The sequence below is a fragment of the Leptinotarsa decemlineata genome, unplaced genomic scaffold (assembly GCF_025532065.1).
Source record: "Leptinotarsa decemlineata unplaced genomic scaffold, Ldec_3_MD MMD2_tig00078422_RagTag_RagTag, whole genome shotgun sequence".
In the NCBI taxonomy this organism is placed as follows: Eukaryota; Metazoa; Arthropoda; class Insecta; order Coleoptera; family Chrysomelidae; genus Leptinotarsa; species Leptinotarsa decemlineata.
Genome location: NW_027412747.1, coordinates 2,276,758 through 2,294,444, shown reverse-complemented (window position 1 = coordinate 2,294,444; position 17,687 = coordinate 2,276,758). Strand labels below are relative to the sequence as shown.

General features: G+C 36.6%; 1 protein-coding gene across 2 annotated transcripts in view; it reads right to left on the bottom strand.

Moving 5' to 3' along the window:
* The window catches only part of Dpp10 (Dipeptidyl peptidase 10), a 264,426-nt gene that overhangs the window by 80,900 nt on the left and 165,839 nt on the right, over positions 1-17,687 (bottom strand). For both annotated transcript variants that reach the window (XM_074185976.1, XM_074185977.1), the window contains one exon: positions 10,523-10,793. In XM_074185976.1, coding sequence (XP_074042077.1) covers positions 10,523-10,793 — 271 coding nt within the window. The remainder of the gene's footprint in view (positions 1-10,522; positions 10,794-17,687) is intronic.

Genomic DNA, 17,687 nt, shown 5'->3' with positions numbered 1-17,687 from the left:
CTCTCTCGAAAGAAAATTGGTGTGTGGTTCATTTTGAAATAAGCGACGGTAGGGTTCATTTTTCCCATAGTTCTGCTTTGACTCACAAAAATACACCTGTATATCAGCAACAAGATAATATGTTAACAAAAACTTTCAATGTGATATGTGATTTTCACTCGTATATAGAACCTTTGATGTGAGACGAGAATAATTTGTAGTTGATATTGTTATTAATCAATATTCATAGATTTTGAATTGAGTAATGTCCCCATGGAAGAGTATGGTAGGTTTCGGGAATTAGATAGCGTTTATCATCGTAAGGATTCAGAGCAATCTTCGTTTGTTCTGTTGAATACACCCTATGCTTATAGGATTTTATTATTTTTTTTTGTGTGATTGCTTTTTTGGTACAACTTTCCAAACAGGCCACGTAATCTTCGAAAGCGATTTTTGTTTTGACAACATTATGTTTAACGCCCTTCGCTTTCTTGGTTACTTCAAAATTGGTCACAATTTGTTTGATTTCATCATTTTCATAATACTCCTGCTTCAATCTTTTTTTCAAATCAGTGATTTGATCTTCTGACGTTGCAGTTTTAGTTGAGTGTAATTCAGATCTGAGTCCAATAAAGTCGATCATAAGCTTTCCGTTGTTCTCATCCTTCATCAATCCAATCACTTTCTTATTCGCTCGGGGAATATTGTAAATGATATCTGATTGATAATCGCTAGTATCGAAATACTGATGACAATCATTTTTCATCATCTCATATGGATCATAATTTATAATTTTATAAATCAAACTGTCCGTGTCAGTATAAACTGCGCAAAAATTTTCTCTATACCTAGGAGCCATGTACTCATGATGGAAATTATATGAGGTCAACTTTGCCAAATCCAGTACTTCCTTTCCAACATATATAGGTTTGTTGAAGAATATTTCGGATTTTCCCAATTTAATGGCAGTCAAGTTTTCATCGAAGACAGTCAAACTCTTGAACCGAGGATTGGAGATTCTGGCTTCGGCACCATATCGCCCATCCCAACTCGTTACAAGGCGAACATCAGATTTTCCATGGTTTTCCCTGGAACAAATTTTTATATATATGGGACAAAAATTGAGTTTTAAAGATAGCAGTACATATCAAATACGGCATTATTCATTAGTTAGGATAGGTTTTTTTCAAAATCATTCGAGGCAGCAGTTCGCAAACGTGTGTTCAAGTCTATGTAGGGCTTCAACCATGTGGACTGCTTGAACTATAGAACACGATAAATCTTGTTCAGAATGAGACCATGTTCTGAGGCCTGCTTGAGATTTCTGTAATGATTCACATACTTTTTTTGACTATCAATTTAAATTGTTTCACATCCGATGTGCTTTCGGTTCGAGATTGTTTTGTCTTAGGATCCACATGATCGGGGCAGAATGGTAAATCTTTATGTATATCGTGAAGGTTGTTTGGATACTCCATATCAACTTCTAGTATATAACCTTCCGAGGCATCATCAGGCACAGTTGTGATATCAATGTTGGTGTCCATCCACTCAAACCAGCCGTATGGTAGATATTGAGACATTGCCCAACCATATTGATTAATAACATCGAAATACATTGGGTATGAGTCAGCTTTGGCTTTATCATAATTGTCACTCATGTATTTGTTATTAGCTGTGACTCTTCCAGTGGAGCAAACTTGACTCAGTCCACCTCTTGTTCCCTTTTCGAAAAACATCAACTGATCTACATCGGTGAGAAGTTCAAGTTGCTGTTTCGTTTTGAATAACATAGCATCCCATGTATAGCCAGGCAGAGTGAAATAATGGGCAGGATCCAAACCGTGAGTTTTATGACAACTTGAGCGGAACTATTCAAAGACATAGCCAGAAGCATAACATCTGTCTTCAAATTCAGATCCGTATATTTTTCCAATGTGTTTATATTAAAAGTAGCCCATATCAGCTTGGCACGTAAGTAAGATCTCCTAGGACACGGTTTTTTTCTCCAATTTGTTATAAAAGGTTTCGATAAGGGGTAAACAATCTTCATTGAATTTTTTGAAAGAATCGATATAGTCATATGGCATCACACCTTTTTTGTCAAAATCTACTCTTCATCATTCGAGAGGTTGGAGAATTGTGATATGAGATTTGGAAAATCTGATAGATATGATACTAACGTATTCAGCGAAAAACTCATGAATCTGAATGAGTTAAAAAATCTGAAGTGGATCTCGCTACCAGAAATATTTTTAGTGAAGGAAATATACCTTACCTTTGTTATCGGCCAAACGGCGACACTTCCATTGAGATCCCATGCAATATTTTCTATAACAAAATGTGCATCATACCCTGATAAGTTATGGAACACGATGGGAATTGTTTGATCATCTTGATAGTTTATAATGCACTCATTGTGTGATGGTGTGTATTTTAAGGTATTAGACGATTATGGTCGCATACTATTTTGTCTGATATATTGAATGACTGGCTGATATATCTACATCAAATGGACACTGAAACACAGTTGCAATATCTTCTGCAAACTGACCTATCTCATCGGCAAACAATTTCATACAATTTTCACCACGAAATGACCGATAAAATGATAGTGTACCATCATAAGAGCGTTTCACATACTATCCAATAGATGCCGGAATGTGTAGTTGATATTTATTGCCATCTTGTGCACAATACACTCGGCATATATCACGAAAGGCGATGTAATTTTATTTTTGAAATTTTTGAACCTCGATAGGTAATTTTGGTAGGCATTCCTTTGTCTTCGAGCAGTCTTCAAGGTGTTTATCTAACATAGCTTGCGTGGAAAACACCTATGGCAAAAATATTTTTTGCCATTATGGTTGTCGAGTTGATTACTCACCAAACTAGATAGATCTTTTATCCAAACAAAGTGTTTTCTGGTTGGTGACGTAACATCATAGACATTTATTGAATCCTCACATCTTCCATCGTAATACATGTCTTGAATCATGAGTAGATTCACATGTTTGCTTTTATTTTTTGCTATGCTCAATATTAGCGGTATTACAGTATACTTCGATTTGAAAAGTTTCAACGTGTAAACATTGACTGAGAGACCATTCTGCTCTTCGAAACTATTCATCTGAATAATTGTCATCGGAAAGTGAATACCTTACAACTTCAGAACTTTTGAATAGTCAGGATAAGATAGGATGTGATCTGAATGTTGTCCATGGGGAACTGGATACAACGCCGAAACAATGGCCCAAGCGAAGCAGGCATCATCATGATTTTTCGTTTGATTTGATAAGGCAGTTCAATGTATGATGAACCTCTCTGCGGCACAGATTTGTTTACGTTAACCCCCAAATTCACTACTGCTTCCAACGTCTAACCTCTGTCACGTTCCTGAAACTTTATCACGTTCCAACTTTATCATGATTGGCTCCATAACATGTTCCTCAAACCACATATTCATATTATTGTTACTATGGATGGATTCGTTAGATATTGTGAAATACTTATATTCGTTGAAGATTCGATCGCCTTTGACAACCTAAAATTCTCCACCGAATGTCATATTAACCCTTAAAAATACATTCTTTTTCAAAGCATTTTGAATTCGTCTTACAAAAAAGGTCTCACAGTCGATCAAAAATGAGATAGGGTTCTTATGCTTGAGAGCACTAATCGCTTCAGTCCGGATACGCGAATTGAAAGTCGATTCTGAATCATCGCAATGTACTCGATTAGAGGCTGTCTCTTTCCGGATAATCAGGCCTGCTTCTTTGTTCATCTCAAATTTCATCTTATTACGTAGTGTTGTAATATTGGCCAAGAATGCTAGTAGATTTTGTTTCCCACTCATAGTAGTAGTATTTTTCAGATCTTTTCTTTATTCGTTTAGAAGCCTTATAACACTCTTCAAGTCCATCCTTCACTGTTTTCTCCTTGTATTAATCTTTTATGAGGCTCAAGATAGATGCAATATTGTATTTCATCACATCAGCAAACATTTTTCAAAATTACAGAAGCAGGTTCAACAATAACTGATTGAACGAAATGGAGCGCCAGAAAATATTCCTCGAACAGTATATCAGAAACAGCACTACCTAGCGGGGAAAACTTTGCGTTGTAAGTAATGTGACCAAATATGAATATGAATAAAATCTGCTGTTGAGACACATGTCTTATGGAATCATAGTATATCAGAAAAATGAATTTCTATTATGATATATTAGTCTGAAACACTATATTTACAGGAACAACAGTAAAAATGTTGACAAAAATGTTTATCGCGCTATTACAGTACCCAATTCGATAGCGACAAGTTGCATTACTGTATCTTTATCATGCAATGATGCATGTCGAGAATATATTTAGGTATGAAAAACAATATGTCTTTTTCGCTGTAAAATGGTGTGTTGTGACTGTATGCATTGTTTTGGAGAACTTCCAAACCCCGTTTAGCATGATGTTCGCAAAGAATGAACTTTGTATTCATTTTCACAGTCAAACCACACTCCACCGTCAGATATTGCAATACAGTGTTGCATTTCAAAAGATTAGATTGTATTGCAATACGTGAAAGTTCTTGTTAGGCGAGCATATGCATGTGTGAGAAATATCAATCTATTCTACTGCAAAATGGCATGACCCTACGCATCTCTTTTGGAAACTCCGCAAATCTCCGTCTAGCATAACCTGGGCAGTGAATAAACTCTCGTTCAGTTTCAACCTCAAACCAAACTGCTTTGTCAGATCTTGACATGGTGGGGGAGAAACAGACCAAAGTGAGAACAAACCTGCTTTTCAACTGAAATCATATCAATATCATATACTATATGGCTTCAGATTTGTAACAAATTATGTTTCGAAAAGAAAAACGTAGTGTGACATATCAAATTATTACATCATCGATCGAAAGAGACGTGATTTTTTGAGCGATGTGATTGGCCGAATGGAGTTTGTCCACGAATGGATAAATATACAGGTTTTTGCATTCAACGGTCAGATACTTTTCAGATTGAGAGCACGACAGATTGAGATTTAAAAAGACTTCTATTTTTCGATATTTGGCTGGCGATTGAGATAATTTTCTTGGCAATTATTTGAAAGCGATTTACTGCCGTGGATTATTGGATATTCTTCTGGGATATCACAAGGATTCATTTATATTCGATAGTTCTTTTTAGAACTGACTTAGATCCGGAGTTCGAGGAAAGTCAATCGGACTTAGTTCTGGACGTCGAGGATTTTCTTGGATGTTAAATCTCTGGTTCTTTTCAGGACCCGTTAGAGATTTTCAGGAGCTTTGAGGATTGGTTTTTGGAATTCGATTTTCTTATTGCTTAACCATACCTTACTCTGTGCAGGTTCCTGCTTGGCCAAAATCCTATCAAGGAAAAGTAGGTTTCCACTAAAGTTGCCCACTCTCAGGTACTAAGGCTAACCTTGCGGTGTTAACTTGCCTGGTATAACGAGATCAAAGCGGGGGAGTCAAGCCATCATTAGATCAGCCTCTGGTCTATCGACTCAACGTAACCGTTGGGACCTTCCAGGACTACGATACCTTTTATCCACACTTCCTGCGGACGGCCCTCATCCTAGAGTGCGGTTCATCAGTTAGGTTCCGTGATCCTTAATTATTAGCTCAGTTTACACTGTAGGACTTGGTTAGGAAAATAATTTCGCGATCCAAGAGTGAACTTAAAGTCTTAGCTTTCCGTGAATCCTCCCCTCTGCCTATCTCCAAGTCAGAGTCATTGTAAGGAACTTTTCGAATACGAGAATGCAGACTAGGGCAAGACAAGCGCGAGAAAAACTTGCAATGGATACGACAGTGCAAAATCGCGAGGTCACCCATTTCGACCAAATGTATCCTTCTTCAGACAATTTTAGTCGCCCTTGTGCGACTTCTACAGAAAGACAAGGAATCCCAGTGGAATCTGTGTTCGCCGGACACAGTATTCCGGGAATTCCAGCTGAGACATCTACTCTGAGGATGTCTCATGCTAATCGTAACCTTTTCAACAACGAGGACATTAGTATCTCTTCCCTGTTCGCAGAGCGACAAAACCGTGGCACTTTCGGCTCTGTTGCAAGTCGAGTAGTTAGCGAAAACGAAATGTATCAAAGGACTCAGTCCTCAAATCGTGATAAACCCTCGCGCAGTCAGATTGTTTTGAACCGTTTCAGGGCATTAATTACTCCACCATGAAGATGGACAACGAAACTTTCGCCAGAGAACATCAGAAGAAGTTACTCGAGAAGTTTCCCAATAAGGGAGCAAAGACAGGAACACAAAGCGTTCCCCAGTTAGGGCTACGCGCGATGCTGAATGCATCAAGGGAATTCCCTATGCTGAGATCGGCCGCCAGACGAGAAAGCGGCCGAAATGCATTAACCGGAGAAAAGGCCCAAATCAACGATTTTAACAGGCGGATAGAAACGGCGGGTCGATTCCCTCCAGAGAGGACAATTCTGTCTGAAAACTAAGAGATTTTCAGACAAAGGGAAGTGTTGGCCACTTATGTGGAAACACCAAAAGTGACGATGCACAGGGTGTACAGTCATCCTGTGTCACTTGCAAATTTTGACACAACAAAGCCATTGTCGACCACGAATAAGAGTTCGTGCAGGAGCGGAGAGGACATTCGAAACAGGAGTTTCGAATGCAACATGGGACTCTTCAGAGAGTATTCGCCGGCGGGTGTAAAACGCAGAAAGAATTTCCAAAATACGGAGTATTTCGGAAGAGAAGAGGAAGTCATTTATGGATCGCCGGCGGGCGTGAAACGTAGAAAGGATTTCCGAAATACGGAGTATTTCGGAAGTGAAGAAGACATCTTCAGGTCGCCGGCTGGCGTGAAACGCAGAAAGGAGGCTTTCCGAAACACAGGGTGTTTCGGAAGTGAAGAGGACATCTTCGAAGATGAGTATCTGGAAGATGGATACTCCAACGGGGGATGCATCATCGATGGGTCGCCGGCGGGCATTAAACGTAGAAATGGAGACGCAGGGATGGACGTCCGGCGCCAGACGTCGCGACGCCCCCAGGTCCAAACCCTTAGAGGTTCCTGGGAGGGAGACGTTCGGTGCACAGGAGCGCCCTACGTCTCTCTAGAAGGAGCAACTGAGGCCCTAGCGAAAGTCCTAGAGGTGGAATGCCAGGGGGCATCCTGAAGGCAGCAGGGCCTTGGGGATTCCCTCATGGCGAGCGAGGTTGCTACAACAAATCAAAACCTACAATGAACTAGTCGGAGCAACGCAACGACCTTCCGTCGAGCTCAAACAGGAACTGAGTCCCGAAATCCCTGGGGCTCAGGTCTGGGATGCCTGCCGGCCGTCTCGACGGAACGAAACGGTGGCCGAGGTGGACAGTGGTGGCGGTGTCGGCGAACACGTCTCCGCATACACTTAGGCACACGGGTTGTGGGAAAGCGACGTCCAGCGTACCCGGCTAGACTATGGCACCACTCCAACCCAAGCACCCGTAACTGTTTTGAAGGACAATGCATATTTCTTGGAGCGCAAACTGAACGCTTCGACGCAGCACTCATCAAGTCATCCGAATATGGACTTGAAATGGAAAGAAAAATTTCACAAACAGGAAACAGAAGAAGATTTTGATAGATAATCGATTTTTCGATGTTTCACTATTTCATCAATATTACATCTTTTTGAATAACTTATTGAATTGATAATTAAAAATTGACCACTTTTGTAATTGTTGAAGAATATGTAATATCTCTGAGTTGACTATTATCTACATTTATCGTTATAATTTGTATACTGAATGGAAGGAGTCATAAAAGATCATGATCTGCCAGTGCGGTATCACAGATCCATCATTAGTGGTTGATGGATTTCAAACTTCGACCGTTTTTACCCAAGCAAATAAATTGCATTTAGTCAATACCGAATCTTTCTGATGTTGATTTAGACTTGTGTATTCCTTTATATGTCTCTTGGTAGCGGCTGATCTTGTTGTTTCCATTGTGTCTGCACCAGAAAGATTCAGTACCACAGTACAAAAGACAAACAGTAGTCACTGTTAGAAGACGAGTTCGGTATATTCGCCAAAAGTGGAAACTTTGCTATTGCGCCAAAGTACACCACGAAGCCATCATTGCCAATATCACAAGTGGAACTGTCGCCTCGGACAAACCGACAAGTCGGCTGTGGCCGAACATGCTCTCAGAAAAGGTACCCACATTATTTCATTCGAAGACACAGTAATACTATTAAGTACCCAAAATTACTACCCAAGAATATAGAGAGACAAAAGAGATATGACAGCATAGGGATAATTTCAATGGAAAAGAAGAGACAATGAACATTAATGACTACATGTACTTAGAGGTACACGAACACGAACATATAATACAATTAAGAACGATATGAATAGAATGCCCAGTACAAAAATAGTAGTTGATGCGTTGGATACAACAGGAACAAGAACCAGAACACCAGCTCAGGTATTGCGATCGTTACCACATCGCCTTTGAAAATGTTTACCTCAGCAGTAGACGAAACGTCAGGCATAAAACCTGCATACCAGGACTAGAAAACCCGAAAAATAACCTCCAGACAGTTATCTTCGGTCATGAAAGTTTACATTCTTTGTTTTTATATTGTTATGATCCCCGTTGCTGTCAATGGTGTCCACGGCACTAGAACCAGTCTCTTGCGGTGAGCGCATTAAGCATATTCAACATTATTGTAAAGACACTGACACTTGTATCATTATAATCCAGATATTCAAACTCAATTGTTATTTAAAATTGTGTTGGGAGTAATTTTGAATCAAATATATTGGAGTTGGATTTGAAAATCTACTGTGTCCTACACTTTTGTCTCATTGGGGAAAAACTATAACAAGATTGGCGTAGTCATGATAAAATTCCGAGGAGGATTTTTGATAAAATTTATTGGATTTCGAAGAAGATTCAGCATACATTCAGTTATACTCGCAGAGAACTACTATCCAAATTTCGGATATTTTAAGGACCAGTGATGGAAGCAAAATAGTCATACCTCCGTAGAAGATCACGTGAGTGGTCAGGTTTTCAATGGTAGATTTTGGAATGAGTCGATTCCTATCCAATTTCCGATCAAAAATACATGAAAATTCCATACAAGTAAATTCCACACAAAACCAAAATCAACCTCATATACAAAATCCAGTTTGATCAATCAGTTCAATCCAGTTCTATCAATCAATACATTAAATGTCTGAGTTCCGAGCTATATCTTCTGAAGATTTTCATGACGACAGAAACGAATCATACGATTTTCTTCAAGATTGAGGTCAAGCTTAGACCTTATGCCGTGTTCCAGAAAAACATTAGCAATCACATATATCGAATCAAAATTGGAAGGTTCACCACGGGCACTAACAATATTCAAAATATTTTATAATTTGAACGAAATGATAGAATGCATATTCCATTCATTTAGTAATCGTTGAGATCTTTCACAAATTTGAACGATCTGAAAATGAATCACTTCAAATTTTTTTCAACCGAATCGAATAACTCCAAATTCACGCTTTGAATTCAACACCTTCGCAAAATCCTAACGAATACTCAGAAACAACTTCTCTCATGAAAAACTTTCACTTCAAAAATCCATCTAACATTCAAATAATGAAATATGCAATGATAAATAATCAAACTACAAATAATTCTACCTAATTCACATTCTCATTCAACCAAATCAAGTCAATCAACATCAACAAATTAAACTTAAACCTGACACAGTTCATGATAAGTGTCGCATTGTTGGACTGAATTCCCAAACAAACACTCCAACTGAAAATAATTTATTATTATCAAATACAACTATTCAATCAAAGAACATTTCCAGTTTTCAGAAAGGAAACTTCTTGAAGTTTTTAACCTAAGCCTGTGCCAGAATTCCAAAATGGCACACGTGACTTCACCTCGCTTAGATAAAAACAATGAGATCATATAAGTCAAGTGACACGGAATCTAATGTTTCATTGTGAAAGCAGCAAACTTATAGGACGCAACTGCAGTAACTCTAGTCGCAAATAAAAGTAGTCAAAATATAGAAATTTCCATTTCTCATTTTTCATAATAATCTCCTACCACGTAGTAACTGCTACATCCATCAATTCATTGATTTTTCATTCATTCGTTTTCATTTCATGCCTATCAAAAGACGTCTCATACAAAGTTATGAAATCTTCAAAACTTTGAGGGTTTTGAATATATCAATACCTGATTCGACCTCAGAAATCACCAATCACGTATATGGAGATAATATATTAGAATGATGAATCAATTCGGTTTTTCAGTATATGTGACAGCCACAATAAATATTCGCAACTTGCAGTGGAAGGTCGAATAGATCCTCATACCCACTTTGGAACTATTCACCCACATCATCAAATTATGCAGAACATTTCTGATACTTCAGCCAACAAAGTGTACATCTAGAATATTATCCATCTTTCGAGAGATTTCAGAAATCATAGAAAATTTTGTAATCTCACTGAAATTATATCCAAGAGAAATAAAAGCAGTACCTTCTTGCAAGAACTTTAGGTGGCAGTATAGGTTTCATCTTGATATTGGAAGTATCTGCCAGATCTGCCACAGTAAGAGTAACCTGCGGATTTCGTGTACCAGGTTTCGGATACCTCAGAGACCTGATATCGGGGTAAAGACGTCCATCACTGATCGAACCATACCAAGGAAACCTCATTTCCTCCACTAAACTGTCATTGAATGATGCAAAGACCATCAACATTCCATCTCTGGACATCCAGATTGCTGAATTTGTTCCAAGAATTTCTTCTGAAATAATACATACAAAAAAATTGATTCAGGAATTGAAATGCATTATAATACAAATTCTGAGCTCAAAAACTTGGTACTGTTTTAAACAAAAAACGAAAATTAATGAAACTTTGCTGTATGCCTATTCTATTAACTTTTCTGCATAACTGGTAGTTATTGAAACTTCATCAAATACTTTTTTCATGATATAATTGGGAGGAGAAACATATCAAAAAAAATATCTTGAAGTTTCCGAAATGAATTGAAACAGTCTATCTATAATATTTTTTCTGAATTTATTATAAAATGATCCGAACCCGTCAACTATGAGTAAATTGACTAGCATAGAATAGCATTCAGAATAGCTATTGACTCTAAGATTTGAATATACTTCGTCGACGAAAAAAACTATTTTTTCAAATATTCGAATATATTCACATTAAGTATAGTTTTCAGTAAGAAATATATCTTTTTTCTTGATACTACGCCAATTATTATCGAATGAGAGTTGTTAATTACTTCATTTAAGAATTGCTATTGAGTAAAACAAATGAATATTTTTCATGGAACAAAATTATATTTTACGAAATATTCATATTTATATCAATTGTATTAATTTTCCACTTCACACAAGTATTGATGTTATTACAATAATGTATTTTTTTTGTAGAAAAAAACAGATTATATTTTGTCCTATTACAGTACTGTTTTTAAACTGTCTTCTTTTATCTTATATTCAGAACGAATGTAATTAAAAAATTGAAATTTGGAATAGAGTATTGATTTAATAAATGCTACGTTTTATTATTAGGTATATTAAAAATGCAATTTTGTGTTGACTGAATAAACTAAAAATGTACCTTCAAAATTAAGTAATGCAATCCCATTTTGAATATACTACTCGTTAATATAACACTAAAATGTAACAATTATGTAAGAGATACTCGATTTCAATTTCATTTGAATCGGTCAAAAAATTGTGATAGAGGAAGAATACACTGGAAAAGCAGTAGGTATTTGTAATATATTTATACCTACCTGAATCAATTTTTCGTTTTCTCTGTTACATTTTTCAGTTACATCTTAGATACATTGTTAAATATAATTATTGCTTTGGGATAGGGGATATAAAATAAAAATGCAACAAATACTGATTTTCCTGTTTATTATATGAATGAATGAAAAATTCTTAAACACTAAAACATAATAATAATTCATTTATTTTTACCATAAAGAAACAAAAAAATGTAGTATTGAATTTGATTATTTGTCATAGAGATGTTTTCTAAGTCTAAAACTTGCATGTTTTGATCACTACAAGGTTGTAGTATGTTTTTTTTCTTGTACTGCTCCAAATTCCAACAGAATTGAATTCTTGTGCCTATAGAGAGTGATAATTCATTTATCATATCTTCGACCAAGTTTTTGATGTTTTTCAAATCAATTTTGTTTTCTGAGAAGGGGAAAACAATTAATATAGTTGCACTGTTTATGTAATATAGGTATAACCAATCAGAAAAAAAAAATTAAAAACAGCACCCGCTTTACGCCTCGAAAAATAGCACCACCGAGTTTAGCTCTGCATATTTTTGAAAAATGTGAAAGTTTCGTAAGGTTCATTTCAAGAGATATTTCGCACCCCCTATAATGAATAATTATAATATTTATGGATTACATAGTATTCTTTGGTATTTTATAGTGAACAACATAACTACATAGGTACTTCAACAGCTATTAACATTTTGGCTCACATAAATCGAAGCAATAATAGGCGGAATTATGGCGGTGCATGCATTTCAGGACAATGGCACGTGGATAAAAAGAAGTATTGTAATATGCTATCAATATCCTTCACTTACCTATAAATCTTGATAAAAGTGATTCCAAACTCCAATTGCTCAACAATTGCTCCATAATTATTTACAAAACACTCGCCACTCGGTGATATCGATATCCCCCCGATACCTACGCACCTGTTCAATCTCTAAATCCTAATGAAAATAAAAAACTTCAAGAATGTAGGAAGCAGGCTCGGATCATGAACGTTGAAAAATAAATGGACCCAGTTATTTACCTTATTAAATGAAGCCGGTGAATGGGAGCATTCTAAGATCACGATGTGGATATGGATATTGCCATATTGAATCCGTGATAATTCTTTAATATCACCAATGCTGTGCGGAACTTCAAAACTAACAAATTACATTCAACAGCAAGAAGTTATGACCCCTATCATGAGGTTAAAATAGACTTCAAACATTTCAGAACCTAAACTAGTGCCACATTCACTTCGAAAATATTTGTCATTACCATATAAATCGGCACAGTTCGTTACAAGTGAACTCGTGGCAATACTGTCGAATTTGTCGTTTGGAAGCCTACTACTTGCCTTGCAGTGATGTCAATTTGCCAGTAATTACTGCAGTAATAAAATGCAGTAATAAAGATTAATCTATTGATGACCCTCCACTAAAGAGGTAAGATCAAATCCAGGTGGCGTAATATGATTGAGGTTCATTTTTATAACTATTTCTGCTCGTGGTATTGTGCTAATAATCAAATAATGATATTTTATGCTCACGGAATTTTGTACTCTTAGTGCTAAAAAAAAACATCAAAGGACAACTGAAGTGGTTCCAATGTTTCCTGTGGGATTTTGAAACTAATAGTGTTTTCCATTTAGAAATTGGCCCAATCTGAGCATTCTATAATGTTTAGATTAAGAAGCAATGTGCAGACTCATCAGACCGAAATATCTCATACTCTGACTCCAGAAATGGGCACACATTCAAAAGGAGAATATGAAAAATATATTGATTCTAGCTCAGAAACATTGACTGCATCAGAAACTGAACTGATCCATAACTTAGTCACAGAAAAGGAAACAGACTCGCCCACAAATTTGCAGAAGAGAAAGTAAGTGAAAAATAATCTAACAGAGAAATAGTTTTAAGAAGTTATCACAAGCAATGGGTTAGCTGTATTTGTAAGCTAATTTTAACCACGATTCCCAAATCTGTATCCGTCAATAGTAACAATATGCGTTCAATAATAATAATAATGATTTCAGTTCATTTTGATATTTTAGGTCAGTATTTTTCTGCTTGTCATTTCAATGTAAATTAATTATTGTTGATATTTGCAGTCTAATCTTATAGTTTTCCAGAATATTCAGAATTCATGTTCTTTGACATGTGCATGCTTGTGAATACAAATAACAGCTTGAACATTATTATTATTATTTTTATTGATCCCAAGAAAAATGAACGATGTTCATACTAGGGTTCTTGAAAAAAAAACTGAATTTTATTTATATTCATTTCAGAGCTACTGATGCCTAGCTACCAGTGATTTTTCAACTCCTCGTAAGGTCAGAAGAAATCTGAAAACAATGAAAAAAATCTTGACAGGCCAGAAAACTAAAATTAGAACTTTACAACAGCCAATGCGGAGACTGCGGTCCAAGGTGAAAAACTTGAATTCGCTGATAAACCATTTGAAAGCTAAATCTTTGGTCCGTGAAGATTGTGAAAGTTCATTGAGAGTGAGTTAATAAGGTTTCAATCCGTTTCACCACCACAACAAATTGTATGAAAATTATAGATTTTTGTAGAGTTGATTGCTCATGAACTTCTTTGCCGAGCAGAAAATATACTAATGATAATGAAATAGTCATCTTTGATGTCATAAGGAAGTGATTGAAAAATTTTCGGTGCTATAATATGTAGCGCATTATGGGATATATTGGGTTTTGTGTTTATTTTTTTCTATACACTTCATTTCAAGTAGCATTATGGGTACAGTTTAAACATACACAAAACCTCTTTTTTTTCCACTAACTCTAAAATTTTTATTTTGTTTATCATCTCAACAATCTGTGAAGGAATTGAAACAAAAGTTTTCTTTTATGAATAATCGACTCATTCTGAGAAGTTGAAAGTTCCAGCAACTTACTATTTTATGTTCTTTTGAATTCATACATACTCGATTATGACAAATCATGTGATAACAACTTTTTGATCTTCAAAGATATCTAGCATATTTTTTGTTGCAGGCTTCTATGTCAGAGTCAACATCTGAACTTTTCAAGAGGATGCTTAAGGGTCCCAGAACTCAAAAATATACACCAGCACTTAGATCATTTGCTCTAACTCTGAGCTTTTATTCTACTAAAGCATATAATTATGTTAGGACGACATTCAATAATTCTTTACCGCACCCGACAACTTTATCAAAATGGTACCAATCAGTTGATGGTGCTCCTGGGTGGACAAAAGAAGCGTTAACAGCATTGAAACTGAAAGTTGATGCAGCTGAACAAAAAAAAGTGATATTATTTGTAACCTAATGTTTGATGAAATGTCCATTCGAAAACAAGTTGAATGGACTGGCAAAAAGTTTTATGAGTATGTAGATATTGGTACTGATTTGGAAAGCGATCAACTTCCTGGAGCTAAAGAGTGTTGGTGTTTATGCTAGTTTGTTTGAACAGTTGTTGGAAAGTACCTGTTGGATATTTTCTCTTAGATGGTCTTTCTGGACCTGACAAAGCTGGTCTTGTTAAGAAATGTTTAGAGTTGGTTGATGAAACTGGGGTAATTGTGGCTTCAAGATGGCTTCAATTCTGGGAGCAGATTTCAATGTTTCACCAATGAAAACTCATTTTAATCATCCTGTTACGAAGGAAGAGGTATATTTATTTCTAGATCCATGTCATATGATAAAATTGGTGAGGAATTGTTTGGGATCTTATAAGAACTTGCAAGACTCAAGACTCCAATCAAGTGAGTTGGGATTATTTTGACAAATTAGTTAAAATTCAATATAACACGGGGTTACATACTGCAACAAAACTGCGAAAACGTCACATACTGTGGACTAGAGAAAAAATGAAAGTCAAAATCGCCACACAAACGCTAAGTAAAAGTGTAGCAGATTCTTTGATATATCTATGTAAAGATTTATTAGTGCCTGAATTCCAAGGAGTGGAAGCAACTGCATTGTTCGCCCGTTACTTCAATGATTTATTCGACATTTTCAATGCAAAAAATAGATTTGCTAAATATAATTATAAAAAACCTTTGTCTCCTGTAACGAGTAAGCAATTTTTCAACTATCTTGACATTGAATTTCACTAGTTCGGACTTCCACTGTCTACTATATAAAATGATTTGAAATCCCTGAAACAAGTAAAAAAGAATAATTAAAAATGAATAGTTGAAAATAACAATTATATTAAGCAACAATAAACCTGAAATGAAATGATAGTGAAATAACCTACAAGTAGAAATACAATAATTGAATAAAAAATTAAAGGAATGAAAAAAGAAAATGATAAAAAAATAAAAAAGTGTAGAGATTCCAAGTCACGTTAGTTCACGACGTTTCGATTGTTGGTATCTACAATCGTCTTCGGGTGATGACTGGACTGATTCCTCCGAGAGATGACTATTTTATAGGTCGTTGAAATACTTTCACTTTCTCTACTTTCCATTTTCCGCTTCACTGATTCCGTGAGAGATGACCGTTTTGGCGGGAGTTGATCATTTTTCGTTTGATGATGGGTTTCCATATGTTTCGTATATCTACGCTGGCCTGGCTGAATACGCTGTTGGACAACATGTATGCGGCTTCCTTAAATTTTCTCCTGAACCAATGTTCCTCTCTGTGCAAGATCTCAGCTTGGGACCACTCGATGTTGTGTTGATGGGTCCAAACATGGTCTGCTATTCCTGATTTGCTGGTTTCTCCTCGCTGTGTGTGCTTCTTGTGCTCGGCAATGCGAACATTCAATGGCCTCTTAGTTTCACCAATATAGGATTTTCCGCACTCACAGGGTATCCGGTAAATGCAATTCTTGGAATCGCAGTCCGCGTTTGGGGGCCTGGTTTTCGTGAGGCTGCTACGGATAGTGTTACCGGATCTGAAACAGGTTCTAATGTTGTACTTGGAACCAATTCTCCTTATCCTCTCCGATGATCCTCTGATGTAGGGAAGTGCAAGCACTGGTTGTGACGGCTTCTCTTCCTTGCGAGGCTCCTGCTGTCTTTTAGCCAAAGTCTTTTCTACCATCGCTTTGGAGTATCCATTCCGCTGAAGATCATTTTTGATGATGTCTAGTTCCTTCTCGAGACCTTCCTTTGTATTACAGAGCCCAAAAGCACGGTCTAATAGAGTCTTGATAATTCCTCTTTTTGTCGATTGATGATGGTTGGATTCGTGGTTCAGATACTGTCCCGTATGAGTGGGTTTTCGGTATACAGATGTTTCCCACTTAGTGTCGGTCTTCACCAAAACGTCTGAGAATGGCAATTCATTGTGGATTTCCTTCTCCATTGTGAAAGTGATGGAAGGTCTCACGCTGTTGATGTGTTTCAGAAAGGCGTCTAGTTCAGTATTCCCATGGTTCCATATTATGAAGGTGTCGTCAACATATCTCAACCAGACTCGAGGTTTCTTGTGGGCTTCTTCAATGGCCAGAGTTTCAAACCACTCCATATATATGTTGGCTATGACTGGCGAAAGTGGCGATCCCATTGGCAGTCCCTCATCTTGTGTAAAGAATTCGTCCTTCAGTTGGAAATAACAGTTTCGTACACAGCATCCTAGTAATTCCATAATTACTTCTATAGGTAGATTCGTATCGTAATTACTTCTATAGGTAGATTCGTTCGTCTTTTGTGAAGAATTCAAGGCATTTTGTCGAACTACTAGGGTCAATTGAAGTCACACAGGAAGATCAACTAATTAGTTTCGACGTGGAAAGCCTTTATACCAACGTTCCGGTCGAAGAAGCACTCCAAATCATACAGAGAAAGCTATTCGAAGACGGGAACCTGAAAGAGAGAACGAATCTACATATAGAAGTAATTATGGAATTACTAGGATGCTGTGTACGAAACTGTTATTTCC